We start from the raw sequence: 27158 nt of genomic DNA on the forward strand, positions 1-27158 counted from the left end.
ACACCAGAATAATTCTTATTCTTAATAAAGTCATGACGTTCAGTAGATCCAGAGGAGCTCTGCAGCTTCGGTGTCCTTGCTACCTTATAGTAGTTTGTTCCTATGGCGTTTTATGTGTACCATAGATCTATTATCAGCGTTACGGTAGGGAAAATATGACGTAGAGGCACACCTTCAGCTTGGAAGGACACCAGCCGACTGAGGGACCTCGGCACCAAGGACAGGCCGAGCAGATCGGCAGTCTTGGCGCTGCGGCGGTCGCGACTTTCGGTCAGCTGTGTCGCGACTGTCCGGTCTGGAGATCACAAGAACCAATTGTACAGCGGGCAAAACAGGCACTCCCAGCACACCGGAACCATCAATTGTCCAGTGACCAGGTAATGTAGCCTATATATAATTTGAATTAAATCTGGTGCTATGAAATTACGCCCAGTTTGATATCTGAATATATCTAGATATAGCTATTCGAGGGGAACTGGCGAATTCCGTAGGCCTATACAAGCGTTTGATTCCTATCTGATTCGGGAGTGTGAATAATCGCTGTCACCTAGGTTAAAAAGCAAATATAACGACGTGCCCGGTCCAAGTCTCCCTCATGTCCACTGAATCACTGCGGCTCTGCCTCAGCGGTGCAGCGCGTCCGACGCCAAAGTGCGCTGTTGTCTTGAACGCGCGGTAGGGCAGATGATGTGGCAACCCCTCTCTCCTCATCACTGCTCGCCTCTGTTGTCACGGTCCGGATACCAAACTCTTTCGATAACATATATATTTTGAATGTTTTAGAGTTGTCTGCGTGAACCTCCAATATGTCCACAGCGGTGTTGGAGGGAGTATGCAATAGCCTCTAGCCCATTGATTCAAATATGAATAATTATGCCCATGGCGAATATTCCTCTGTTTCAGATCAGCTTGGATAGTGCCCCTCTGAGAAGAAAGCTTTTTTTTTGGTTTTGCTTTGTTTTTGGCTCAAACAAGACTTCAGCATGTCAAGCATTCAGAGAGACCCTGGCTCTGCAAACTCAGCAGAAGCCAAGAAAACAGAGCTGAGGGTGAATGAGAAGAAATGCTGTAAGTAAAGTCTAAGCCTCCCAGAATGAAGTTTCATCCAGTTCTTCTGCATGGTTGCTCTAACTGTTCTGACTTGAAGGGGAGTCTACAATGCCAAGTGTTCTTTTAACACCTGATCCTGTATTCTTGGTGCAGTGGACTGAGTTCACTTAAGTTCGAAGTCACTTGATGTAATTCCCTAATGGTGCAGCTCAGTTATTAACAACAAAAGGTAGATTTCCATAGGAAATTGGAATAAGAATATCAAATGAAGCAGTGGTACAAAAATACACTGTGTGACACTTCCTGTGGTTTGGCACTTGAGTCCACAGCTTAAATTGGTTTTCTCTCCCAGGACATTTTCCCTTTCTTCACCTCTCCGCTCCCACAGATTATATGTATCTCTGAAGAGATAATTGTATTTTGTTCAGTACACACAAATGGCCTAGTTGTAATGTTGTTTCAGTCACTGAATGTTCTCAAAAATGAGACAAAAACATACTCTGATACACTTAAAATCCAGGTTTATGTTGTAACAGTCATCATGAACCCCAGTTACAATGAAATATAATTTTAATATGTAATATTATTGTTGTTTTACTTATCTTTGTGTAAACTTTAAATTTATTTATTTTATTTTTTTTACATTTTCTGCCTGGTGTATAATATGGTTTGTGTTTTCTTTTGCAATGCACATGATTAACAATGCACCTGTATATATGCAGGAGCTTTTTAACAGATGCTTATCTGTCTCCTGTGTAGCTTGGGCCTCCTATATGACTAATTCACCAACAGTGATCGTGATGATTGGCCTGCCTGCGAGAGGAAAGACCTACATGTCGAAGAAACTCACACGTTACCTCAACTGGATAGGAGTGCCAACCAAAGGTAGAGCAATACAGGTTACCCTCGACCACATGCTGGGTCTCTTTCCTACATGTTCTACATTTTGGGTGAAAAAGTGACCTCATGTTCACTGCTTAGTATTTCAAAATTACAGCTGATTGATACAACCATCTGATTTGTAAGTTCTCTTTATCTTTAAAGTTGTGCCATATTCAACCTTTTGAAATCCCAGCTGTATTGTGGCCTACAAACTACCATGGCTTAATTAGGCACATGTGCAGTTTTAAATCAACTTTTTAAGTCTCTTGAGGATGGCAGTGCCCCGAGTTTATCTACAGGACATCTGTAGAGAGAGATCTTGTAGCTATAGAGATCGGGGAAACACAGATTTGGAGCTCAATCATTTGGATCAAATATTATTTTACAGATTATTCTTGGCATTGCTTTAACCTGCATGTATTGGATTCCATTTGCAGTGGTTGCCTAAGCAGCAGTCCCAATTCATAATAATTTGAGTCATTCAAGTTGTACTTGTCAAGAATAGCTGAGCAGTAACTGTAGACCAGGCATTAGGCTAATTATGATTGGTTTCACAGCATGGCAAGTGGAAAATGTTGATATCATTTGTGTATTTTGCAGTGTTTAACTTGGGTGTGTACCGCAGAGAAGCTGTCAAATCATACAAGTCCTATGATTTCTTCCGCCATGACAATGAGGAAGCCATGAAAATAAGGAAGTAAGTTGCAGGGTGTCAAAACTTGGAACAAAGCTTCTTATCCACTCTCATCGTATGCTCTTTCTGTATTCATGTTCACGTGACATCTATCAGAACTAAGGGAAGTGGTGGCCTAACTGACTTTCAGTTTGGTATAAGTATCACGTTTCCCTGAGTCATCCTGGGTTTGTTTTGGTTTATTCTGCAGCCTCCACTGCTGCATCAGTGACTAAGCTATTTGTGAACCAGCGGTCAATATTCAGGGTCAGCCCAGTGTTTATAACTGTCTTACACTGGCTTTATTTTGTAGTCAGCTTAAGGCACACATGTACAAATGTGCTATCTTGTGGGAGACAAACACAGGATGCAGTGTGAGCACCAAATCTAGGTGATTAATGTGGTTAAAAGATCACAGTCACAGAGATCAATGTGTAACTGAGTGCCCAGGTCTCCTGAATGATGAATGAAGGGTGAAACTGTCATTCTTTCTCATGCCGCAAGCCTTATCAAGGTTAGTAATTGAAATGGGGCTTATAGTGCATTGCCCCCATCAAAATGTGACAGGCTTTGCTGCTCTTGACAGAATCCCTGTGCTGAATACTGACCTAGATATTAAACAAGCTGCCGCTGTCACTCTGAAGCTCATACAAGCCCCCTCAGACTGTTGCATGGGCGTCTGACCGGGGTCAAACGCTAGTTGTAAATGACTCTAATCATTTGTCTTTTTTTTCTTTCTTCTTCTTTTTTTTTTTTTTTTTTTTTTACCTCGTTGCAGTACAAAACATATTTGGCCGAGGTCAGATCGGTAGACAGAAAAGAAGGCATGCCTCCTTGTTAGTATGCTGATCTATTGTATAAGCAGACCCTTGCCATTTTCTCCCTTCTCCCAAAGGCAGTGTGCTCTGGTGGCTCTGCAGGATGTCAGGGCCTATCTGACAGAAGAGGGAGGCCAAATCGCCGTGAGTTCACTTCTGTCTGCCTTTCTGTCTGTCTTTGGTGTTGAATCATTTCCAAAAGCTTTAAAATGTCGCAGGCAGAAAGCCACCTGGCACAGGACATTCTTAATCCTTAACTGCCCTAAAAATCACCTCGCCATAGAACACAGATTACATACTGTACATGAGCAGCATTTTTTCTCTCCTTTTATCAGGTGTTCGATGCAACTAACACGACAAGAGAGAGGAGAGATCTTATTTTGGCTTTTGTGAAAGAGAACGCGTTTAAGGTAAAATGAGTTCATGTTTATATTATGCAATTGTGGAACATTTTTCCTCTTAGCCCTCAGTTGAAATTGAACTTTGATACTAGAAGGTCTAATTTTCTTTATGCATCGTTGGCATTTGCTCAAGAGACAGTTGAAGACGGGTGTAGTGTATTTTGCCCTTCAATGCAGACTGAGCTGCGGTCTTTCCAACAGGTGTTCTTTGTGGAGTCAGTGTGTGACGACCCAGAGGTCATTGCTGCTAATATTCTGGTATGATTTTATGTCATCCCTTGGAATTTAAAACTTGGCTGTGACTCACTGACTCCTGGTCCGGGTCAAACCCATAACCTATTAATACTCAAACTATTGGTTATGTAAGTAGTGTTATGTTCGCTCACATTGCTTGAATGTGGTAAATACCTTTTATAGGAAGTAAAAGTATCCAGCCCAGACTACCCTGAGAGGCACAGAGAGAGAGTAATGGATGACTTCCTCAAACGAATAGAGTGCTACAAGGTTACCTACCAACCTTTAGATCCTGACGAGTATGACAGGTAAGAATTAGCATATTTTTATGCTGATCTTTATATGGATGTTATTTGAAGAGGCCACTCTATTTTAGTATTGTTTCCATCAGCTTGCTCCTGTATTGTGACTTTACTAAGTGTTAAAAAAATGTACATCAGCCTACAGTACATATATCACTTTGAGAATTGCACCCTGTACTTCACAAAATAATCACTAGATGGAGACAGAAAACAGCCATTTGATTCAACCACGCAATCCATTGCCACCTGCAGGGACCTATCCTTTATCAAAGTGATGAATGTTGGTCGGCGTTTTCTGGTGAACCGGGTGCAGGACTACATCCAGAGTAAGATTGTGTACTACCTCATGAACATCCACGTGCACTCTCACTCCATCTACCTGTGTCGGCACGGGGAGAGCAACCACAATGTTGAGGGACGCATTGGAGGAGACTCTGAGCTTTCTCCTCGTGGGAAACAGGTGCGTGTGCACGGGGCCATTCTCATCATGCTTGTTGTATGGACTGTAAACTCTTTGTCTTTTGAAAAACAAATTAGAAGATGGCGTGCTTATATCTCAGTGGGTTAAGAGGCACTTGCGCATAATATTATTAAGAGCATCATACTCATAAACTTTATTGCATGTAATCCCCTGCTCTGACCAATTTTCCTTTCTCCATGCACTGTTTACAATCTAACCAAGTACAAATACCATAAAAAGAAAACATTTTACAGTAGATAATATATGTATTGCATGGATGGAACCTCTCTGTGTATCTTTTCCCCAGTTTTCCAAAGCCCTGCGCAATTTTATTGAGGAGCACAAACTGTCCGACCTGAAGGTGTGGACTAGCCAACTGAGAAGGACCATCCAGACAGCAGAGGAGTTGGGTGTGCCCTATGAGCAGTGGAAGATACTCAACGAGATTGATGCTGTCAGTACCCTAACATTTAACCACTTACACTTCACCCCCAGTTACCCTGTGATAGAGAGTCTCATGCCATTTTTTCCCCTTGTGTTTGTTATTTGGGTTAGAGGAGCTTGCCACGAATAATAGAAGCAAAATACAACATGAGGAATGAAATCACATAAGTGTAGAAAGTGGGAATTGCAAAACCAGCCACAAGGCACGTTAGCCATTCCACTCTTGCTCAAGCAGCATCCTGAAAAGGAAAAATGGCTCCCAAACAACTAAAACTACAAGAAACGCCGTTGTCTGTGTTTCCGTTTTCTTAAAAATTGTAGTTTTATTTAAATTTCTATAGTGAATGGTTTCCATTCACCTTATCACCAATACATTTGATATGAACACAAACTCTTTATGTTGTTTTTTCAGGGTGTGTGTGAAGAAATGTCCTATGAAATGATCCAGAAGTCATTCCCTGAGGAGTTTGCTTTGAGGGACCAGGACAAGTACCACTACCGCTACCCAGGAGGAGAGGTAACCAGGCCTGTTGTTCCCCTCTCATTACGTTTTGTCTAACTACTTTCATTTAGCCAGCAACCGCAGACTAGACAGACTAAACCAGTTCATGCATTTGAACAATTTGCACAATGACCACAATGTACTGTTGGTACTGTTGAACAATGCAAACCACTTTTTATGGTCCTTTGATTCCTGGCTATTGAAACCCCAGTCCATTCTCTGTTTTGCAACAGAAATCCCTCCTGCACATTGGAAGTGTTTTAATCATGAAAACAAAACTTTATCGTTTGTGTCACATACAGGACACTGTCACTTAAGGGAGAATACAACCTATTTTAAGAATTTACATTATTTCTTTGCCCCAGGACAATTCAGTTAATGTTTGCGAACTTGCATAACTCTTTCCTAAACCTAACCGGAGAGAAATAAGAGAGACAAGTTTTATCCCAGTTCTATCGATGGTGTTGCTATTCCTACTTGTAGCCAGAGCAGGCTGATAGAGATCATAGATTACTTATTGCCCCTTTAACGCTTGTCCTCTGGAATGAGGCTAAACATGTCTGTTCTGGCTTTCAGTCCTACCAGGATCTTGTTCAGCGTTTGGAGCCAGTTATCATGGAGTTAGAGAGACAAGGCAATGTGTTGGTGATCTGCCACCAGGCTGTGATGCGCTGTCTGCTAGCTTACTTCCTGGACAAGAGCGCAGGTCAGGAAAAACACAAGATGGACATCTGTACATAATACAGTAGTGGCTGACCAATATGCCATTTTGAGTCCCATACCAATACTAATTTTAGAGGGGAAAAATTCACTGATCACAATATTTTAGCCAATGTAGTGAATGGGTTTGATAGGTACCTGCAGGTACCCACAGAACCCTGGTACCTCCCACTTTCTCCTTGCCAAAATTAAGCCTAACTTTGGAGCATTATTTAGCCCCCTTACCTCTTAGTATAATGCTACCAGGTCATTTAGTTTAATATGATACCAGTATCCTCACTTTAGCTTTAAAACTGAGCTTGCTGCAGATGTTTTTATAATGGTGCATATTGGTCAGCATATGCCGATACTGACGATACCACTATATCTAGTATCGGCTGATAATATTTCCTACTCATACCCGTGTGCACAAGCTTAAAACTGCTATGTATACACATAAACATACTGGATCTTACTAGGTGATGCTCTTTTTCTTTATCCCACAGATGATCTACCATACATGAAATGTCCACTCCATACGGTGCTCAAGTTGACCCCTGTTGCATATGGTGAGTCTTTTACCTTGCACAAGTTATAAAGTGGCTGCAGTCCAAGATTTACATTAAATATATTTACATTACTTAGAGCTGATAATTCTTACATTTCACTTGTATTCACTGCTTCTCTTTTCCTTTAGGTTGTAAAGTGGAAATGTTTTATCTTAATGTTGAGGCAGTGAACACACACCGTGACAGACCTCTTGTAAGTTGTTGTGGATCTGGTTGAAAAATCGCTTTGTGCATTAATACGCATTTGGCATTTGTGAATTAAAGCTTTAAATATGATCATGTGTGCAAAGTGATTGGTCATTGTTTAGTTGTGCAATAATATATTCAACGTTAAGCAGCAAATCTGTGTAATGTCAAATCCAAAGTCTGATGGGCTCTGCCTGCCAGTCCAGTGCACTTGCGATGCAACCACACCTCACCCCCTAAATGTGAGGCTTTGCTTGCTTGACTCCTTCCGCCACATCCCTGTTCTGCTCTGCTCATCCTACTCTCCTCATGCTTCACCACACTTGAGAATGTTCCTGTTTTCTGTAACCTTGCTAATTAATCAAACTGGCTCGGGCTATGTCTGATTAAGTGTCTAGTTAACGCGGTAATATTTACCTCGACAGAAGCCATGGCTGACCTCATTTCCTTGCTTGCCTGAACGTTATTCATCACTCTGCTCCGGTCACCTCCTGTCATTGATTTTGCTAAGGGATTTTAAGTGTACTCTTCAAAAGACAGTTGTGTTGGAGCTGTAACTTCCCCTTAGAAATTTAGTGCATATAACGCAGCTGTGTAAAGGTGGATCAGGTGCTAGTTTGTCTGTCCTGTGCAGTTACGGTTCTAACTGTACATTGCCTTTATTTGTTGCGTGGTTTAATCATGTGTTGGAATCATGTCTGTTTCACATAAAGACTTTGGTTGTCTTGCCTGTTGCTGTGGAGAAGAGGGCTAGTTTGTTTGGCTGTGTCTGGGGAGCTGTCCCAGGTGCTGCTGTGTGTTCCCAGACCTTTTTTTTTTTTTTTTATTTTTCCTTTAACGCATGCGTTTCTTTAACGTTTCCCCATCTCCTACCAGGATAAAGTCCCGAGGGACCCTGCTCCCATACACCGGCGGAATAGTTACACCCCCTTGTCCAGTCACGACCAGGTCAAGCGTCCCAGGCTCTACAGTGCGGGCAACCGGCCCTGGCTCCCCCTCGCCCCCACCCCATCAGCTCTGATGCCAGAGGGACAGCAAAGCCAAGTTAGTGACAGCAATACAGGCTCCCTCTCTAATTCAGTCACCCTTAATTCTAATCAGTCACCTCCCACCCCGATTCTCACCCTTATGTTTAGCATTCCCCTGCCTACCATTTGGATCCTCTTGATGACTCAGTGTTTGTGTGGAAAGGGACGTGGAGTCTATCTCTCTCTTTTCTGTCCCTGGGCATGTTTGGCTCTTGTCGGATACGTGGCTTCCCTCTTTGAATGTTGTGGCTGTGTGTTGCCAGCATCAGCTGTTTGTCTTGCATGATGTCTGCTACACCATCGGGCTGTCTCCAGCTTGAATATGCAGAGCAGCATGTCTACTCTGTGCTGAGAAAAGCTCCTTATGAGTCACCATGTCGACCTTTACAGGGTATAGAAGACACACATAAACGTCAGCATTCTATACTTTGCTGTAACAGATCATAATGTGATACAAAGCGTATTCGATCATCATAACCAAAAGCCTGAATGACTGGGTTTAATAATGTTAAAACCAGTTTTAGCAATTTGACTAAAACTGTTTTAATCTAACATAAGACATTGCTTCTCGTAATAAACAGGATTAATCGCTGTAGACTTAAAAAAAAAAAAAAATAGAAGAAGTGCTGAAATTTCGAAATCCATATTCATATTTGTGTGTGTTGTCTATTTGTTGGCTTTGCCTTGTGGGTTCAGTGCTTTAGCCCTTCTCCACAGTTCTATCTGTCTCTCTCTTTCTCCCCTTTTTCCTACCCTGTCTTACAGCCTCGGATAGGAAGCAGTTGTGTGTGAGTATTCAGGAGACTTTCCTGTCACGCACCCTTCATTTCCTTCTCCATAATTTGAATCACTCCATTGTAACCGATGTCAATATGCTACCTGAGTAGCATATTTTCAACTTTCAGTCTTCGGGGTTTCTCTAACCTGTCATTGCCTTTGCTCTTCACAAAGAGAGTGAAAGCTGGTATCTGCTTTGTTTTATCCCAGTGGCCTTATCAAGAGAAATTTCTTCGTAATTCAGGTGGTACACTTTACTATTCACTTTGATACTTGGTAGTTTCTGATAAATTGCTTAATCAATTAAATCAACCTCATTCAAAACACATTTCTGACAGTGTTACAAGACAAGACACAGAAACATACTTCAAAATAAGAAAAGATTGACACACTGCTGTAGAACATAGAAAGTGAATGCATTCAATTTCAGTGGTCAAATTTAATTCAATTTCTATCACTTCAAATTTCTATCCTGTAAACACACATTTTGGTATTTGTGGTAAATGTGGTAATTTAAGAGCATTTTACTTTGATTTTCAGACATCAAATATACTCGAATATGATTTTGGACCATAATCTCTTGTGTTAAAACTGAAGTTTTTGCTGTGCATAGGGTTAAAATGTATAAGAGAATGAAAAAGAGTTTGACAGTGGGTAGTTTCACCACTTTGCATAATGACCTCATTTCTCAAATAGGAATTTAAGACTCCTGGGCCTGCTGGAAAGCTATTAATCTACCAGACTAGGATATGCTCCTACCAGGAACGTATTTCTGAACATCCATCACTTTTTTTTTTTTTTTTTTTTTTTTTTTTTTTTTTGAAGGAGTCCCTGTGTGAAGGAATCGACTCTGACAGCCCCGAAGAAACTAGTGGCTGTGTCCGCTTCTGATTGAGCCCAGAAGAAAGCCTCTCTGCTCGTGACACTAAATTAGCAAAAGCTCTGGAGCCTGTGATAAACTGAAAGCTAAGACTAATTTGTATCATTACTCAAGGTATTAATGTGACAGTTCGCATTTTTGTTTGTATCATATTATATGAAATGATTGTTGAAGGACGATTTTTTTTGTAAATGAGGCTTGACGATCAGTGTGGTTTCAAGGTCATTTTTGCAGTCTCTTTCTGTGTTATTCATCTTGACTCTGCATGTTAAGGCTCTGGAATGGAAACATTATTAGAATAAACACCTCTTGCATGTGTGCCAAACTACATAAATCAACCAACAGAACACATTTCATATCTGTTAACTAATCCTGATAGTAAATGCTGCAATGCCTTACTCACTGTATATACACATATTCTGAATGTCAGAGAAACAAAGTGTGTAATGTTATGATGACACTCACCGTCACTGTTATGTATAAAACATGTTTTCATAGATCTAGAGTAAGAGAAGTATACAATGTGGAAAGCTGGTGACCTATTTTGGTATGTGGTTAAAAAGTAGATGCTGTGAAAATATTTTTATAATGCAAGTCTGCTGATGTACTGTAGAAGTAATCTGTAGCTCGAATGCTTGTTAGTTGTATATTTCCAAGCCATCATTTGCCATTTCTTTGATTTGATTAGGATGTGAGAGAATGCACTGTAAATCATGGTTGATAGTTGAAGGAAGCTGATAATATATGGAAGCACTGTCAGATATTGTTAATATTTTACTCTCTGTTGCTGTACATATTGTATATCACAAAAAGAAACACTTTTTTTTTTTTTTTTTTATCTCTGTCACAAACTGCAAGCCACGATCATAATGTATGAAGGAACTATTTTCCAATGATGCAGCCATTTCTTCCACCTAAGATTTCTTTCACTAATGTATGTTTTGCTGTAGTATTAGTATAATTATGACTATATGGTTGATGACTGCTGAAAACTTAATGTCCTGCTGCCTATTTGTGCCTTTTAGCAGACAGTGGAAATGAATTTGAAGGTGACAAAGAGAAGTTATTGTCCAAAGGGAAAGAACTCTCAACCAAATCTGTTATCTTTTTTCAATTCCAATTTTTATTTATGATATTCATTAATTGTTCCCTGTTCAGTTCAGCTGAAACTGTCTCAAACACTATTAAAGTACTGAATGACACATGACCCAGTAAGAGTGTGTGACATGCTTGAGACCGCTTTATTTGGCTTCAGTTATTTGCAGAGAGGTAAGAAGAATAAAAGAGTGGAAACGAGGTAAGAGAGGTCAGCCGAAAGCGCATGATGTAACTAAAGTTGCCCTGTTTCTAGAGAGCAGCCCCTGTCAGCTTGTGGCCTGAGTGAATGAAGCACGGATAAACAGTCTGCTACACAGGAATTCTTGTACAGGTTTATATTTCATGACCTGAGAAAGGTGTGACTGAAAGAAGTCAAATATTAAATTGTGTTTACGTCATGACGTCTTGCTGAGGCGTAAAGTGACGTACTACACATCACAGTCTGTCACTGGATGTTTATTGTTTGAGGCAGGGTTGCAGTTAACACCAGGTAAGAACATAAAATAACCCAAGTTACTTATCTTGCCACATTGCCAATGTAACCACCTTGCCAGGAGCCGCTTCACTAACGAGCTGACCAAGCTGACTGTCGACTTGTAAACGGGAAACGCCTGGAAAAGCTGCCAAGCTAAGGTTAGGCTAACTTTACTGAACAGAATGGCATTAGCAGGCTAACGCTAGCCGGCGGCAGCTATGCTAACAGAATAATAGAATTGCGAACTAGCTTGCCTGGTGTGTGGCGCTCATGCAGGCAAGTGTATTTCTTTTACATTTACGAGACACATGACCTTATTCAGCCAGAGTGAAGTTGTCGAGTGGCACTGAAGCATGTTGCTCTATCTTTCAGCTTAGAGTTAGCTTCATGCTATGCTAACATAGCATGCCAGCATATTGGCTGACTAGCTAACGGCTAACGCTCGGTTCACTCGTCAGTGGAAACGTAACTGACAGAACAAAGAAAGGCTCGCAGTCAGGTCCTCTACATTGAGCTGCTGTTGTGCTCAGCACTTTGTTTGTTATGCCCAGAGAGCAACAGTCAGTTCAGGAAACTTTGTGCCTTCGATACGGTAGCTGTTTATATCGCTCGCTGTAGTGATTGCTATGTAATATTTTGCTAACAAGTAAAAACGTACTATGCAAACCTGCACTGAGGTGAGGACGCTTTAAACTCACTTTACAAAAAACGTGGAATAAGAGCAGATGGTTGAGTGTACATGGTTCTCATCGTCGTCCTGACTCCCTGAGAAATGTAGTGCTTATTCCACATTCCCTGTCAGTAGAGTGGAAATGGTCCTTACTTAAGTCAGCCCTCAGTTTTGCCTAGTGCATCTCTAAGTTGACTAATACGAGTGACAACCAAAAGGATAGGCCAACACAAAGAGACTTAGTAAGGTGTTTGGTCTCCCCGAGTGGCCAGATCAGCTTCAGTGTGCCTTAGTCTAAATTGTTTAAGTCTCTGGAACTCTGCTGGAGGGATGGAGCCACGGCTCTCGCTTGTACAATTACCCCAGGCCTTACAGCAAGCCCTGGGTTTAGGATTCACACTTGGAAATCAAAGCCCAAGGTGAATTTTAGGGCTGCACGAAATGGACAAAATGTCATACCTTTATATTTATACCATATATCTCAATAGCAATGCAATGTAGGATATGACCATGGGTTCACACTTAAAGGAACGCTAGCCAATCACTGACACTGCATCCAATATTGGCCAGTCACTCACACAACTTCCAACCATTTTTGTAATTTAACTTTCAGTGATCACTGTTGCAAGTTTAGTAATGTTCAGTTACACCTATTTGAGAAGATTATATACACTTTTATTAAGATATATTGGTATTTGGGCATAAAAATCATTAATTACCTCAGGTATGAAAAAGCTGCCAGACTCCAAAGCCTCCACTTTGGGTGACTGTTGTTTACTGTTGAATTCACTACTCTGTCTGTCGCCTGATCTCCAGTCAGTCTGTAACATTGCCAGCTTAACTGCTCAGTGAAAAGCTAAAGCTGTGCACTTCCTTAAGCAGTCACTGACACTGTGAAGATGCAGAGAGGGTTCATCTTGGTGCTGACACAACCCAAACCCTAACAAAACATCCAGTATTGGCTCCAGCATTTGGATTTGGAAATGACATGCACAGTCATCAGTTTGAGGAGACTGGGAGAAAAACAGCAGCAAGTTGAGGTTAAAGCTACGTCGCATTTAAAATCACACAGATATAGCTTGGCAAAACTATGACAACTTTGGATAAAAACAGCAACAGTGCAAATGCAGAAGACCAAATGTTACGGATCTGTGTGTTATTTCATGCTTCGCCATCCAGTATAGGATACAGCATTGACACTTGAAAATTGTAGTGAAAATTCTTCAAAAAACAGCATACTAACACCAAAAGGATATAGAAAATGCAGTCACTTCACAAAGTATTTTTTTTATCAGTGTCTTATGCTAACTGTAACCCTAAACTTGATCTTGTCCATATTGTTGTCTTTTGAGATATTAATACCTTACATGTTCATATCTAGATAACGATATATAGCTATATCGTTCAGCCCTAGTTAATGTCTTCAGAACGTTTGTAGCATGGTTTTGATTGGACAACAAACGCTTTGTTGCTTTTGTTCTAATCTTGAGTCTAACTTGGGTTCACACTGCAGACCTTAACCCTGAACCCTGGCATATATGCCACTCTCAGCCATACAAGGGTTTTAACCTAGGTCTAAGTTTAGTGTAAAAAGAGCTGTGTTATACTATCCCACACTGCCTTGGATGACCCCAGTTTCCAGTGCCTACCTTTTGCTGTTTTGGATGGCTAATACTGTGGGTGTCCTATGTATTGCTGTGATTATTTTATCTTGTGTGACGTATGGACCATGTCCACTGCCTTTTGTTCCTGAACATGAGTGCAGCTTTGTTCAACTTGAAACTAGGGTTGGGTGATAAATCAGTTAAATTGGTTTATTGGAATTTATGGTTGAAATTGATGGGGAAAAAAAGACAGCTGAATCATAAAATCAAGATTTTTACTACACATGTGATAACATGGGGAAACAAAGCTGCTGAGCACTCTATCAAACAAGCCTCAATTCACTCATCTACACAGAAGATTCATGTCCAGGAACACTTCGGTGAATTGCCAGTTGCAACATTCCCATCCGCTGGTAGTAGTAGTGAAAAAATGAGACTTTGTTTTTGGGCCATGTCACGCAGCCCTACTTGAAACAGGAAAGGAAGGAGCAGTAAAAGTAATTTGTCAGTTGTGGGAGGCTTCATGGATGTTGCCCATGAAAACAGAGTGATGCAGCACCCAGCTTCAGCTCACAACAGACGGCCACAGAGTCTGGCATCCATGGAGGAGTGAGCAGCTGCTCTTCTGTTTGTCCTCCTGTGCTGAAGCTTCAGATCTCCCTCATGTGGTGTGCGCTAGATGGCATCTTATGTTGTGCATCAAAAGATGTGCATCCACTGACTCTTCCTATCTGTCTAGAGTTTTAAGGCAGAATAAGAAGGTGTATTTTGTCTGCTCTGCAAGAGTGCCAACTGGTGTTACCTTCGTTGATGCATTTATGTGGCTTGTGGGCAATATCACTGGCCTGTTTTGTCTGTATTATTTTTCTCTCAACACTTTGAGTGTGCAGGTCCTGGGTTTGTGTAGTTCAGATTGACATAACTCTTGGAAACTATTAGGCCATAGCTTAGGAACATTGCTCTGCCACAGCCTGGGCCAGTACTCCAGGTCCCATTCAGACCACAGGCAATTCCTGTGAAAACACAGCATCTGTTTTTAAAAGGTACAAGGGAATCTCGTGGGGAAAAAATGTGCATTTAGTTGTTTTAACTGTCAAGTACATCTTTGCCATTTGTTTTCACAAGTAAATTAATTACTATTTGGATTTAAATTGACATAATATTGGGTGCAGGGGATGTTAACTAATGTAATATTGATTAGGGAGAGAAAGGCACTTGATTGATTAGAGGGGCGAAATTGTTCAAAATCAAGACATTTTAGTGGCTGGAATTTTTATTTATGCCTACTTGTACATGATGATATTACCATTACTATTAGCCTACCAGCTAAGGTCTGTACGACACATTTCCAGTGTCGGAAATTTAAATTAAAATCCATGACTCTCTGTCATAAATCTTCCCAGACAGGATGTTGCGACTTCGTTGTAAGACCAAAAATGGGAGCCACATAATGCAAGGCTTGACTCATCAGTCCTGTGTGCAAGAACTGAAGAACAAGGTGGAGGAGTTAACTGGTATCCCCTGTGATGTGCAGAAAATTATGGTTGGTTATCCACCCTCCAGCCTTGATCTTCGAAATGGAGATGCTCACCTCAAGGACTATCCCATCAAATCAGGTCGGGCACTGTCACACTTATCAGCAACAATGAGCACAACATGGAGAAACACCCTTTGCTTTCACATGTTACAGTAGGCCTAATATGTACACTCTATTTTGCAAAGGAGGATGCATTCAATCAGAAAAGCTGAAAGGAAACAAGGAAACACTTGTTTTAAGTGAAAATGTTTTGCTTAAGAAGTTACACAACAAAATGCAAAGGGATTTCAAATAATGGCAAAAATTATATCATCCCAAGCGTTAGTAAAATTTGGTGGCTTTGGACATCCTAAAATGTAATCTGTACAATATGTGTCCATTACAACCTTGTAGAAATGTCATACTTACCATCACTTCTCCGATAAACAAAGTAGAGGGTGATGAAGGCATTTCTTGTCGAAACTTTGGTCTTTCATTTCCAATGTAGTTTTTCTTCTAAACATACTTAGTTATGTTTGTTACCAACACAAATTGTGTGCGTCTTTGAAGACTAATAAGCCTGTTGATTGCATTTGCTACCTCAAGACATTTGCATCCTTGTTTTGCATTGTTTATATTGACTTGTAATAAGTTGTCCCTGTGCTCATTCCATTTGGTTATGTAAACATTTTTTTTAGTGTGGACTCTAGTGCAAGTACTGGCCACAGACCATACTGAACACCTTTTAATTTCTTTATTGGAGGTGGAGTGTGCCGCTTCATTTGTATGTAGCATTTTTCAGATTTTTTGAAATACCTGCTGTTACTCCTATGTACAAGCATCCCATTGTAGTTGTATGGCCATCAGCTGATGCAGTAGAACAGTGCCAAGTGCAGTGAAATTTGGCAATCATTTGTTGACACAAAAACCCCAATAACCACTTCTAATAAGTTCTTGAAAGTTTGTTTTTTTGAAACATTCAGGCAAGTTTTTTTTTTATTAAAATCTTGAGCTCACAGCTGTAGATATTACAACATTGTCATGAAGAGTGTGCATTTTTTCATTTTTCTCTAGCATTTTGTCATTGGCGTGTTACTCAAAGCATATTCCACTGTTTGCAGGGGACACGCTCATCGTTGAGGAAGAAAAAAACAAACCAAAGCCTCAGGATCATTCCACTGTGACGAAGGCACCATGCCTGGAAGCCTCTCCAGTGCTGACACGTCGGGTAGTTCCGGCCGACAACTCCTGCCTCTTCACCAGTGTGTCCTACGTAGTGGAGGGCGGTGTGTATGACCCAGCTTGTGCTCCTGAGATGCGAGGCCTCATCGCCCAGATTGTGTCAAGCGACCCCACAGCGTACTGCGAAGCAGTGCTGGGGAAGACCAATGAGGAGTACTGCACTTGGATAAGACGTGACGACACATGGGGAGGAGCCATCGAGGTGTCCATCCTGTCCAAGTTTTACCAGTGTGAGATCTGCGTGGTGGACACACAAACGGTGCGAGTGGACCGCTTTGGGGAGGACGCCGGCTACCACAAACGTGTGCTGCTCATCTATGATGGCATCCATTATGACCCACTGCAGAAAGAAACGCCCGGCTCCGACACCCCGCCCCAGACTATCTTCTCCACCACAGACGACGTGATCCTGGCCCAGGCCCTCGAGTTGGCAGACGAGGCGCGGCGCAAGCGGCAGTTCACAGACGTTAACCGCTTTGCATTACGTTGCATGGTGTGCCAGATGGGCCTGGTTGGACAAAAGGAAGCTCGTGAGCATGCCAAGGAGACAGGCCACACCAATTTCGGTGAAGTGTGAAGAGTCCTTTGTCTTTTTCTCCTTCTCACGACTACAACCACAACCAACCACGTGCCCCCAAGTCTGGCAACTCCTTGTTGGTCTGTCTGCCTGTCTGTCTGCTTGTGTGATCCTCTACCTCACATCATCCAGCGACATCTAGGGAGACTCTGCAGACACAGTGTTCAGCCTCTTACCTGTCCAGTATTACTCTAAACTGCTGTTAGTTCTCAACTTAAAAAAGGAAAAAAGCTACTGCAATGCCCCAGCATCTTTAAACCATCATTTTAGTCTGTCTGGAATTGGTTGCAGCCCTGTTGAACAGATCTGGGTCATGTAATATTTGCTAATAATTCCTAAGATTTGTTTTAATCTGCTTGTGGTACCAGATTGATGGGGTTTACTGCATCAGGACAAATCAGCTAGTGACTGGTTTGCTGCCAACCACAGCAAAGTGTTCCAAGCTGACTTTGAACTACTTGCCTGTGATTGTCTAAGCTTTTTTTCACACACTGTTTTGTCATATGTGGCAACCTCCCCAGTCTAGTCTCCAACCTTTTCTAGCTCTCCAAGGAGGTTAAAACAAGCACTAAGAATTATACACTGTTTAATGTAACCCTATTCACTGTTGTCTTAAGCTCAGCACTCCAAGTCGACTGTTATTCATCCCGTTAGTTATGTAGCATGTATTTATTCCACTTCTCAATTGATGGATCTCAGAATCTCTTCTGTTAGTCAAAACTGATGCTTTGGTTAACTTGTGCTGAAGTCCAGATTGGTAAGCACACTTGGGCTGTTTCTATGCTAATGTAGGCTAGTCTCTATAGAAATGTGCTTCTTCTGCAATTTGTATTTCTTGTGACAGCCATTTGATTTCACACAACAAATGAGGCCATTTAGATTGTGGTATGAGATCTACTGAAGTCTGTATTTGAATTTACAGTGTCATAATACAGTTGCTCATCTGGAAGCCTGATTATGTAAGTTGGACTTTGTGTGTGTGTGTGTGTGTGTGTGTGTGTGTGTGTGTGTGTGTGTGTGTGTGTGTGTGCGCGCGCACGTGTGCACACAGCAGGAATATGGCTTAGTAGTAGTATTATTTTAAGGTTAATGGAAATGAACAAAAAATAATGGTGCTGAAAACAAAACATTTATAAAATTTGTAGCTTTTTCTCTTTTTTTTTCTTTCATCAGTATGACAGTATTACAGGAGTGTGTGTGTGTGTTTTTTTTTTAATCTAACGTGTGATTTTCAAATGCAATGCTGTAAGAAATGATGTTTTGATTTGAAAAATTCAGTTTCTGTTTTGTTACATTTTGCGCCATAATTTTGACAACACACCAGGCGTGTTGAGTAGTGACGGAGCAATCTATTTCAGGACACAAATCGCAGTGAGACGGTAAGGCATTTTGGCTAGAGAGCTGAATAGACTGAGTGAGAGAATGTACTCAGTGCTGTATGGAACGAATCCTGTTCACTCAGTGTATTCACTTTTCAGGTACTGTCCCCCATTATGTGCTTTGCTTATCAACATTCAGTTTTCACCTTTTGTCAAATGGTTTTCATTTTCTCTCACATTTGCAGCTCAATGCTAACTGTAGATGTGCTTTTAAAGAATTGTGAGCACATGTAAATTGGTTTAGTAAGTGGTGCATGTTTTCAGAAGAAAACTGACACTCTTGTATTGAACACCATTTCCCACTGTTAGGGCACATCCTCACATTTCATCTGAAACCAAGTGTCCTCTCATCGCTTAGTCCTTTGATATGCACTGCCTGTGAGGCTTGAGCATGCACTTGTTCCATTATGTTAGACTTGGGCTCAGAGACAGTCAACTGGTGGAGGCCCTGCAGATGTTTTGTCAAGCCTTTGACTCAGTTTGTGTACGATCACCTTGCTCTGGTGTCAGATGCAGTATGACAGGCTCATAATTATTGGGCCATAAATATTCAGACCACACTGAGCCATCATACATGAATTTAGAAAATAGTGCAAAACAAGTATATTATTTTTCAGCTTTGTCAATCTTTAGAACTTGTGTGCACTGGCAATATTGGCGTTCAGTTGTTGCCAAAAAGTCTTGTATAATATACAGTTTGGTGGAGGAGGCGCTCAGGGTTTGCTGTCAGATTTTCTCTTTGATCCAGAGGAGAGAGGAGATATGGAATTGAGGAAAGACAAAGCAAAAATGGTCAAATTCTTATTTTTTGGATGTGAAGTGCTGACAGATGCTTTTCCTCTCGTGTTTACTGAAAAAGTTAATTTTGACATTGATTATGCATTAATCAGCTTGCATACAAGTGAAACTATGAAACTTTTAATTATGGCTTTGTCGTATTTTGTATTGCCCTCTATATTTGCTGTGTCAGTCATTTCTGACACCTGTGGTATATACAGTACATGGTCAGATCTGGGTCCTGTGGGTGGCGTGACTCCTGCAGACAGGTTTTTACTCTTAAGTTCTCAAGAATTTCCATGGACACTAACAATGAATGTTGCACACAAAGCACTACAGAATAACTGGATTTACTTGATTTTTTTTTCCAATGTGTCAATAAAAAGTTATAACCCATGATCTAGTGTTCCAGTGTTTCTGTTTAGCCCTTGTATTCACACATCCATGCTTTTAATGACTGATACCTCTAGTGATTTTCTGACACTGGATCTTCTGTACATATCCAGTATGCTCTGTATGTATTATGTTTTGGTTTGTATAGGTCTTGGTAAAGTCAAGGGGATTTTTTCACAGAAAAAATGTCATTTATTACTAGCCTAGTTAGACAAGTTAACTGAAGAGGGGCACACGTAATTAGGATGAAAATGGATTGTGGGATGGTGCACAAGTTTCTGTGGATTCATAAGGTTGGAGAGCTCTTGGTTATCTAACTATGGGCTTTATCAAACCTCAAAAATATGCAGTCACCCTGAACACCCACAACGTTACACCTCAGGGTTAATCTTGCTGTATTCCCTTGTGTTCATACATGCCTTCTTTACAGTGGACCTAAGGTTGGTCACTATCACAGCTGAACAAGCTTTAGATCCTATTATGAGAGGGCAAATGTTCCTTAAAATAACACGGAGTGTAATCCCTCCGCCATGGCACGGGATCAGTTCAGGTTTGTGAACTAAGACTTTTTCCAAGACTTTCTAGGTTGTCGCTTCAAGTAATAAGCCATAGAGTTTGTAAAAGCGAGCTAGTGCTTCTTTATGGTGGATATTACAACCCTATTTATGTGCATGGATGAATGGATTTATTTATTTATTTATTTATTTATTTATTTATTTATTTATTTATGCCTTGGTGATTATATTGGTTCTCACTGCTCTAGGGGACTAATAATAGTAAGGTTTTTATTTTTCCATTACATGTCAAATAAGGACTAGCCTAATAATGCTAGGCTGTCATTGTAGGCTATGGGGTGCGGGTGCGGCCATGCGCGTCTTAATGCTCTTCTCTGATTGGCTAAGAGCTTAGGGCACAAAGTCCGTTACACAGGTGTCACAGCAGCGTCACCGCGGATTCACTCACACACACACACACACACACACACTCTCTCTCTATCTGTTTCTCTCTCTCTCTCACTCACACACACACACACACAGAGAGAGACTGGGGCTGGAGAGCAGCGGAGACTCAAACAGGTATGTGGTCTATTAATGCGATTTCAGTCTAAACTTAACTCAGTTCACCTGTGTGTGTTTTTTCTTTGTAAGATATAAATCTGTAGGAGGTGAACTTTATTATAACAAGTGAGCGGTATCAGCCAGGTGGAGGTTATGTGCGGATATGACAAGGAATGAGACACCAACCGATGTTATCGCCAATGATAAATCCTGGTTGATCCTGGAAGTGTAACTTTTTAAAATATAGGTAGATCTCTTCCCCTTCAGTCACAGCTTACCCAGCTTTATATTTCCCTCCACTCCACTGCCAGGAGTCACTCGATAATCATTACTGAGGGGCATTATTATAATGGAAGTCTCCCTCTTATTGTAAATATAAGGTCATTTCTAAGGGGGAAGAATAATCTAATAAACAGTGAAGCTGATATAATTCTAGGTTGTTTATCTATGTAGGCTACAATGGTTAGTCTGTATCCTGGTTACTTCAGACTACATTTGCATATAAACTAAAGTTTGAGGTTACCTTTGTTCAAAAAAGATTAACATAAACTATCCTACAATGCATGCGAGATTTTGTGTTATGTTTTGTTTTAAACCACAACAGATTTTGTTTTTATCAGATGAATGTTTGTATAGTTTGGAGAAACTGTATGATTTGGAACAGGTCATCTAGACTGTAATAGAAGCTACAAAGACTGGAAAACACGAGCATATCATTGAATGAATTTAGACCTCAAGGAAATTAGGGGTAGATTGAAGCAGGATAAACTTACTGAAAAGCCATGATTTTATATTGTTATGTAATCGACCTTATATGCACTATGGGAAAAAAAAAAAAACCTAGGAGTGTCTTACTTTATAGCCATAATCACAACAAGACTACCACTGTGTCACTGTACCACAGATTAGCCTTCAAAGGAGATTTTCCAGTGCCAGTGAAAGCTATTGCCTCCCATTCAAGATATGATGGGATGAATCACATGGTTTTATGTCACGCAAGCTTTAACAGAGTGTTACACAGTTGCTACTGTATTGATAGTTGCATACATACATGTACATGTGCATGTACATGTACTGTATTGATGCAACTATCAATACAGTACATGTACATGTACATGTGATAAGATATTTATAAATTTCTTTTTAGGTGTTCTTTCACTGACAACAGTCTACAGTGGTTAATGACTAACTGCAGTTTTAATAACCTGTGGTCTTGTTATCCTAAGGAAACAACACAAGGTCATTAAAACAGCATGCGTAACAGCAGAGCACCACATACAGCCGATGACACCAGATTGATAAGATAAATAAATGAAATCTGAAAATATGGGAGAGAGATCTGATAACCAGCTTTATAAATTAAAAAACTAATGCTGCAGAGTGTTTGCAGGTCCACGGCAGCTGCTCTCCTATTTGCATGAGATCAACCCAGGTTAAAAACACAATATAAATGTTATCTTGCACTTTGGGTTATTCAAATGCACACCTCACACATGCAGCAGAAACGATGGAGATTTTTACATATTTTTGCCTGGGGAAAAGGGCCTGAATTTTTTTTTTTACCTGGATGGGGATGACATGACAAAGCATGAACAGTGAACAGGAGTGCTATTGTGCCCTCCTTGACCCCTCCCCCTCAGGTGCTGAAACTATTCCAAATGTGCATTTCTTTTCACCAGCATCAGACAGGGGACTCCTTTAGACTACACTCCTAACCTGATCTGTGCAGTTCCTGTTGAAAAATGAAATTCTTTAACGCTCTTCTTCTCCTTCTTCCTTTATTGTGTGGTTGCATCACAGCCTACTCTACATGCAGTAGCAGGGTGCTTTTATCCAAAGTGCTTCACAGAAATATCGGTGCATACATTTTAATATAGGTGGCCCCGGGAGGAATATGGTATCAGGTATAACTCTGGTATTATTGCCTTTCCCCACTCGTGAAGCTTCTACCCAATTTGACAATTTTGTAGTGCTACACCGCTACAGTAATAGAGCATGGTTAAACTGGATATCATATAGCTTTCAGGAGATCATTGGTGCTACCTTCCACTCATTTTGAAATTGATCCTGCTGAGGAAGATTAGGAGTGACATGTGCTGTAATCTGAGTCACATGCAGCAAGAGGACTAGTTAGATATCTCTCAGAAACTCTAAGCCTTGATACCCTGTCATTCTCTACCAAACAGTCTGTTCCCTCAGATGTGGAGTTATATAGAAAGATGCTGATTAAGATTGAGTTTAGATAGGCCTGTGTATGAGAAACAATGTTGAAAAGCAGCTTAATGGTTCCGAAATGAAATGAACCCGAAGTTTAACTCTCTTCTTACAGTGTGAGAGCGGACCTGTGCCACTGACTGTGGATGAGCAGGGCAGTAAGATGCCCAGAAGTGATACGTGGCCAGGTGGCACTGGACTGGAGAGCATGACTGGCATGGATAGCGCTGGCAGCTGTGACAGTGTTGTCAGTGTTAATTCTGGCTTTGTAAGTTAACAGGGTTTACATGAACTGTGACTGGAGATCTTTGTAGGTCAGCTACCACACATGTACACAAGATGAGATATGATTACAAAAAAACACGCAATCTGTGACCTCAATCAACAGGTGAATAGTGATATCTCGTATCCACCAGAATAGATGTGGCCCAAGGGATCTGTCTGCTTTCATAGTTTTCCTTATATTTAGAAGATTTATATTTTGAATGCTTAAAATTATTTGTGGAGAAAAAAAATCATTACCTGAAGTTCATCATTCCATTTCTCTAAAATACACAACCTATACGTGTTATCACTTTATTACCTATGGACTTACCTTGCATACAGTAATTTCCTGTAAAAAGTACCATACTTTGTGGAACAAAACACTTCAGTCCCTGCTTTTATACATTACAGAGTGATGACAGCCTAGAGTACCTGTCCGCTGAAGAGAAGGCCTGTCTCATGTTTTTGGAGGAAACTATTGAGTCTTTGGACACTGAGGAGGACAGCGGGCTGTCCAATGATGAACCTGACCAACTGCCCGTTCCTGGGAACCTTGCTACCAAAATGGCTCACCTGTCAGCCTCCATGAGCCACAGCAAGTTCAATAGTGAGTGCATCAACAGTTAGAGGAGGAAAACAATGCATTTCTAATGACGTGTGTGTGTTTAAATATGTTCATGCATGTGTGTGTGTGTTTTTCAGGTTCACCAAAACATTCCTCCAAGGAACCTCTGAAGGAAAGTTTCAGAGAGCACAAAGCCATTCAGAACTACCTGGTTCCAACACCTCTTGTTGTGGCTAACAGCTCTCCTTGTCCCATGCCTGGTGCTAAGCCAGGTTTTCCTCCAAACAAGAACCCAAAGCCTCAGTCCACTATTTCAAGCAGCAAACCCGTCTCCCCCCATGGCCAACAACATGGCGCTCCTAAAGTACCTTCAGAGGTCAATGTTGTGGTGATACCTCCTCCAACCAAAGCCAAAGACTGCTCACTTTGGAAAGCTGAGGGTCCGTCACCAAGAGGACCCCTGTCCTATGAGGCCCTTGTTCATCTACGGAGGAGTGCATCCACAAAGAAGTCCCCTTTATGTCCTACAATTGACCATACGATAGATGTGGTACAGCACCCTCCTAATACAATGACAGGCACTCACCAAAACCATGGGAACCTTTCCAGATCCCCCTCAGAGGTTTCTAGGCCTAAGACTAGTCCTCCAGCTGTTGCTCCCAAACCCAAAGTAATTCCTGCACATTTATCTGCTAAGACCCAAAACAAAATAGCATCCCCAACCCCAGACTTTTCACCCAGTGGAAGGTGTGTGGCAGATCCCCAGCAGGTGAGACTGGAGGCTTTGCAGAAGCTGGGCCTCTTGAAAGACAAAGAACCAGAAAATGAGGAGATAGCCCCACTGCCACCACCTACATCTCACTCCTCTTGGGACCTAAGTACTCACAGATTTGTAAGAGATCCATTGCACGCAAACCCATCAAGAAGCCCGTCCTTTTCTTACTCTCAAGTGCCCACAGAAGCCAAGGCCAGGCCTGTGCAGAGCAGTGCCAGTTTCCACCACTACTCCAGGCGTGAGCAGCAGCAGCAACAGTCCGTGTCCCACTCACATCCCTCCCAGCCCAATGGAATAAAGGCGGTCACTCTGGAGCGCTCAGGAGTGGGTCCTGAGAGCCACAAACCCTGTCAACCCAGCTCACAACCTTGCTCTGCAACCTTGGGCACATACAGAAATGGTGGGTACTGTCCTGAATCGGTACACACCACGGAACCCGAGCCAGTGAAAACCACCACTGCAGCTCAACCTGGGCACCCCAACAGACCCTCAAATCCCCTGGGGTACACTGTGATTACAGTGCCTAGGATGGGAGAAGATCGTAAAGAAGCACTCAGAAAGCTGGGGCTGCTGAAGGACTAAGACAGACAGACAGCAGACATGGATGTCTGCCTACTTACAGTGTGTAAAGGGACTTAAGGGTTCAGGAGTTCCATCAGCTTAAAGAGAGTTAGAGCATTAAGTGGGAACTTGGCACTTGGCACTTTTGGCACAAACCAAATGAGGAAATTTTAAATGGCAATACCACCACTTCCAATAGTATGGCTGGTGTTGGGTTTAATTAAAAGGGATTTTTGCTCTGCCACAGGCTTCAATAATATCTGTAAAGGCATCCTGAACATTGTAGTACTGTACATATTAGATGAAAACAGCTGCTACAACAAATCAGTCTTTGAAAAGAAAGTATAAGAAATTAAAATCATTGATATACAGCCTTCAAGGAATGGCCTCTACTATTGCTTATTCAAATTTGGTGATTTACTAAGTTTTAAATATTTCAGATCCATTTTTTACATAATTAATACTTAATACCTCAGCAATAATAGTCAGGAAAAAACAATCAAACAGTGAAACAATCAAACAACAATCAAAATGGTGGTATTGTCCTTAAACTCCAGTGAGCCCCCAACACAATGACTTTCCATTAATCACAGATATGTTCCCACCTCATTATATGTAACCTGTTGTTTTGTTGTACTTAATGGAAAAATCAGCTCAAATCAACAGAATATTTACAGTTATTAATTATCTTGCAATTCACAGGTGTGCCTGTAAGTGGTATGTAAAGTAGATTCCTTTTAGGACTACATTAATTCAAATCAGTTTCTACCACTTTGTTCAGTTTTATTGTGAAAATAAAATTTGAAAGTGTATTTTATATTTGATTTCTCCCCCGTTTTTTTTTGTTTGTTTGTTTGTTTGTTTGTTTGTTTAGCTATATCTCTTAGCAATACACTGTTGCCAGCCAGCACTGATGCAGTAATAGCTCACCCAACTGGTTTTACCATTCTTTTATATTTCTTGTTTAGATGGGGTCATAGATGTGTGACACATTGCTTTCATACAATTGCCCTCATTATCTAAACACAGGAGGTGTATCGCCCAGATCTGAAACAAAAACTGATAGTGTATAGTGTAAATATAGGGTGAATCTATTTATCTATTGGCTATATATCCTTATCCTCATGCACTATTACATATTACAGCCTAGAGCAGCTTTGTATGTTTTTCTGCACAGGAGATAAAATACAGCCAGTATTTAGAGTTATGTAGCTTAGTTCCTGAAATGAAACCATTAAGAAATGTGATCTAATCAAACTATTTGGCTCTTAGTGATTCATTCCAACTCCTAACAGTGTGCTCTTTCACACTGAGCTTTCCTTGTTTATTCTCCTGCTTTGCCCTTACATGCCAGTCACAGAATTAGTCTGGAACAAAGAGGCAAAGAGGTTTTGATTCAGTCAAACCTTCGTGCCTGGAAAACCTGCCCAGTGGCTTTACCTCTCTCCATCATCCAGCACTTCAGTTACAGAACGACTATCAGTCAAACTACTCATCTTACACGCCACTCGGGCAATGAGAAAGCCTACTCAGCTATCCTCGCGTTATCCGATTATCTTGAGCCCCACCTCTGTGTGAAGCTCTTACTTAACAGACCAGTGCTTTCCTTTCTCGGTTGTATTCTTGATGTCCGATGCATGTGAAACTTGTCATTCTCCCCCACTGACTCTTTTGAATGGTTAGGTATTTGCTTATGTAATAGTCTTGAACGCCTCAAGATTGTGTGTGAGCTTGATCAGTGCATGGGCCGGCCCGTGCAGTGTTATCTCAGAGAGGTATGGGGCTTGTATAATGGACCTGAGCGGAGGGCTGTGTGAATAAAGGGTGTCACATTTTGAAACTGACACGGCTCTCTGCCGGTCAAGTAATATTAAACAATGGATGGAGAAATCAGGCCATAGATAGAAACATGATACACAGGCAGAAACACAGGCAGAAAAGTGCGCTCGAGGCAGGATTGTGCTGATCTGTTTATCAGTATACAGTAGATACAGGTGCAACACACTGTGCATGTCTTGCTGTGCTGAAGAAAAAGGTTATTTTTCTGCAGCAGATTACATTTGATGCCTCTATTGTGTCTTTCCT

General features: G+C 41.2%; 3 protein-coding genes across 7 annotated transcripts; all 3 read left to right on the plus strand.

The window, feature by feature from the left end:
* Positions 1-215: 215 nt before the first annotated feature.
* On the plus strand, positions 216-11100 carry pfkfb2b (6-phosphofructo-2-kinase/fructose-2,6-biphosphatase 2b). 3 transcript variants are annotated; one of them, XM_030051286.1, is made up of 17 exons: positions 216-377; positions 904-1068; positions 1810-1935; positions 2533-2629; positions 3501-3567; positions 3759-3833; positions 4026-4082; positions 4242-4366; positions 4613-4820; positions 5128-5274; positions 5677-5781; positions 6343-6472; positions 6972-7034; positions 7163-7227; positions 8097-8264; positions 9014-9036; positions 9851-11100. In XM_030051286.1, exons 2-17 carry the CDS (start codon positions 984-986, stop codon positions 9918-9920), a joined length of 1611 nt encoding a protein of 536 aa, XP_029907146.1. In that variant the 5' UTR covers positions 216-377; positions 904-983; the 3' UTR covers positions 9921-11100. The 3 variants fall into 3 exon arrangements, with proteins under 3 accessions (XP_029907146.1, XP_029907147.1, XP_029907144.1); XM_030051287.1 differs by lacking the exon at positions 9014-9036; XM_030051284.1 differs by lacking the exons at positions 9014-9036; positions 9851-11100 and having other exon boundaries at positions 8097-8697.
* A 274-nt stretch (positions 11101-11374) lies between these two features.
* yod1 (YOD1 deubiquitinase) lies at positions 11375-19642 on the plus strand. 3 transcript variants are annotated; one of them, XM_030051252.1, is made up of 3 exons: positions 11375-11493; positions 15156-15368; positions 16390-19642. In XM_030051252.1, the coding sequence occupies exons 2-3, from the start codon at positions 15161-15163 to the stop codon at positions 17085-17087; spliced, it is 906 nt and encodes a 301-aa protein (XP_029907112.1). In that variant the 5' UTR covers positions 11375-11493; positions 15156-15160; the 3' UTR covers positions 17088-19642. The 3 variants fall into 3 exon arrangements, with proteins under 3 accessions (XP_029907112.1, XP_029907111.1, XP_029907113.1); XM_030051251.1 differs by lacking the exon at positions 11375-11493 and adding an exon at positions 11502-11636; XM_030051253.1 differs by lacking the exon at positions 11375-11493 and adding an exon at positions 11508-11636 and having other exon boundaries at positions 15160-15368.
* Positions 14480-25895, plus strand: zgc:158258 (specifically androgen-regulated gene protein). The gene is made up of 5 exons (XM_030051250.1): positions 14480-14485; positions 20674-20712; positions 23024-23176; positions 23584-23779; positions 23875-25895. The coding sequence occupies exons 3-5, from the start codon at positions 23072-23074 to the stop codon at positions 25092-25094; spliced, it is 1521 nt and encodes a 506-aa protein (XP_029907110.1). The 5' UTR covers positions 14480-14485; positions 20674-20712; positions 23024-23071; the 3' UTR covers positions 25095-25895.
* The last annotated feature ends 1263 nt before the right edge of the window (positions 25896-27158 follow it).

This window comes from Myripristis murdjan, chromosome 5 (assembly GCF_902150065.1).
Source record: "Myripristis murdjan chromosome 5, fMyrMur1.1, whole genome shotgun sequence".
In the NCBI taxonomy this organism is placed as follows: Eukaryota; Metazoa; Chordata; class Actinopteri; order Holocentriformes; family Holocentridae; genus Myripristis; species Myripristis murdjan.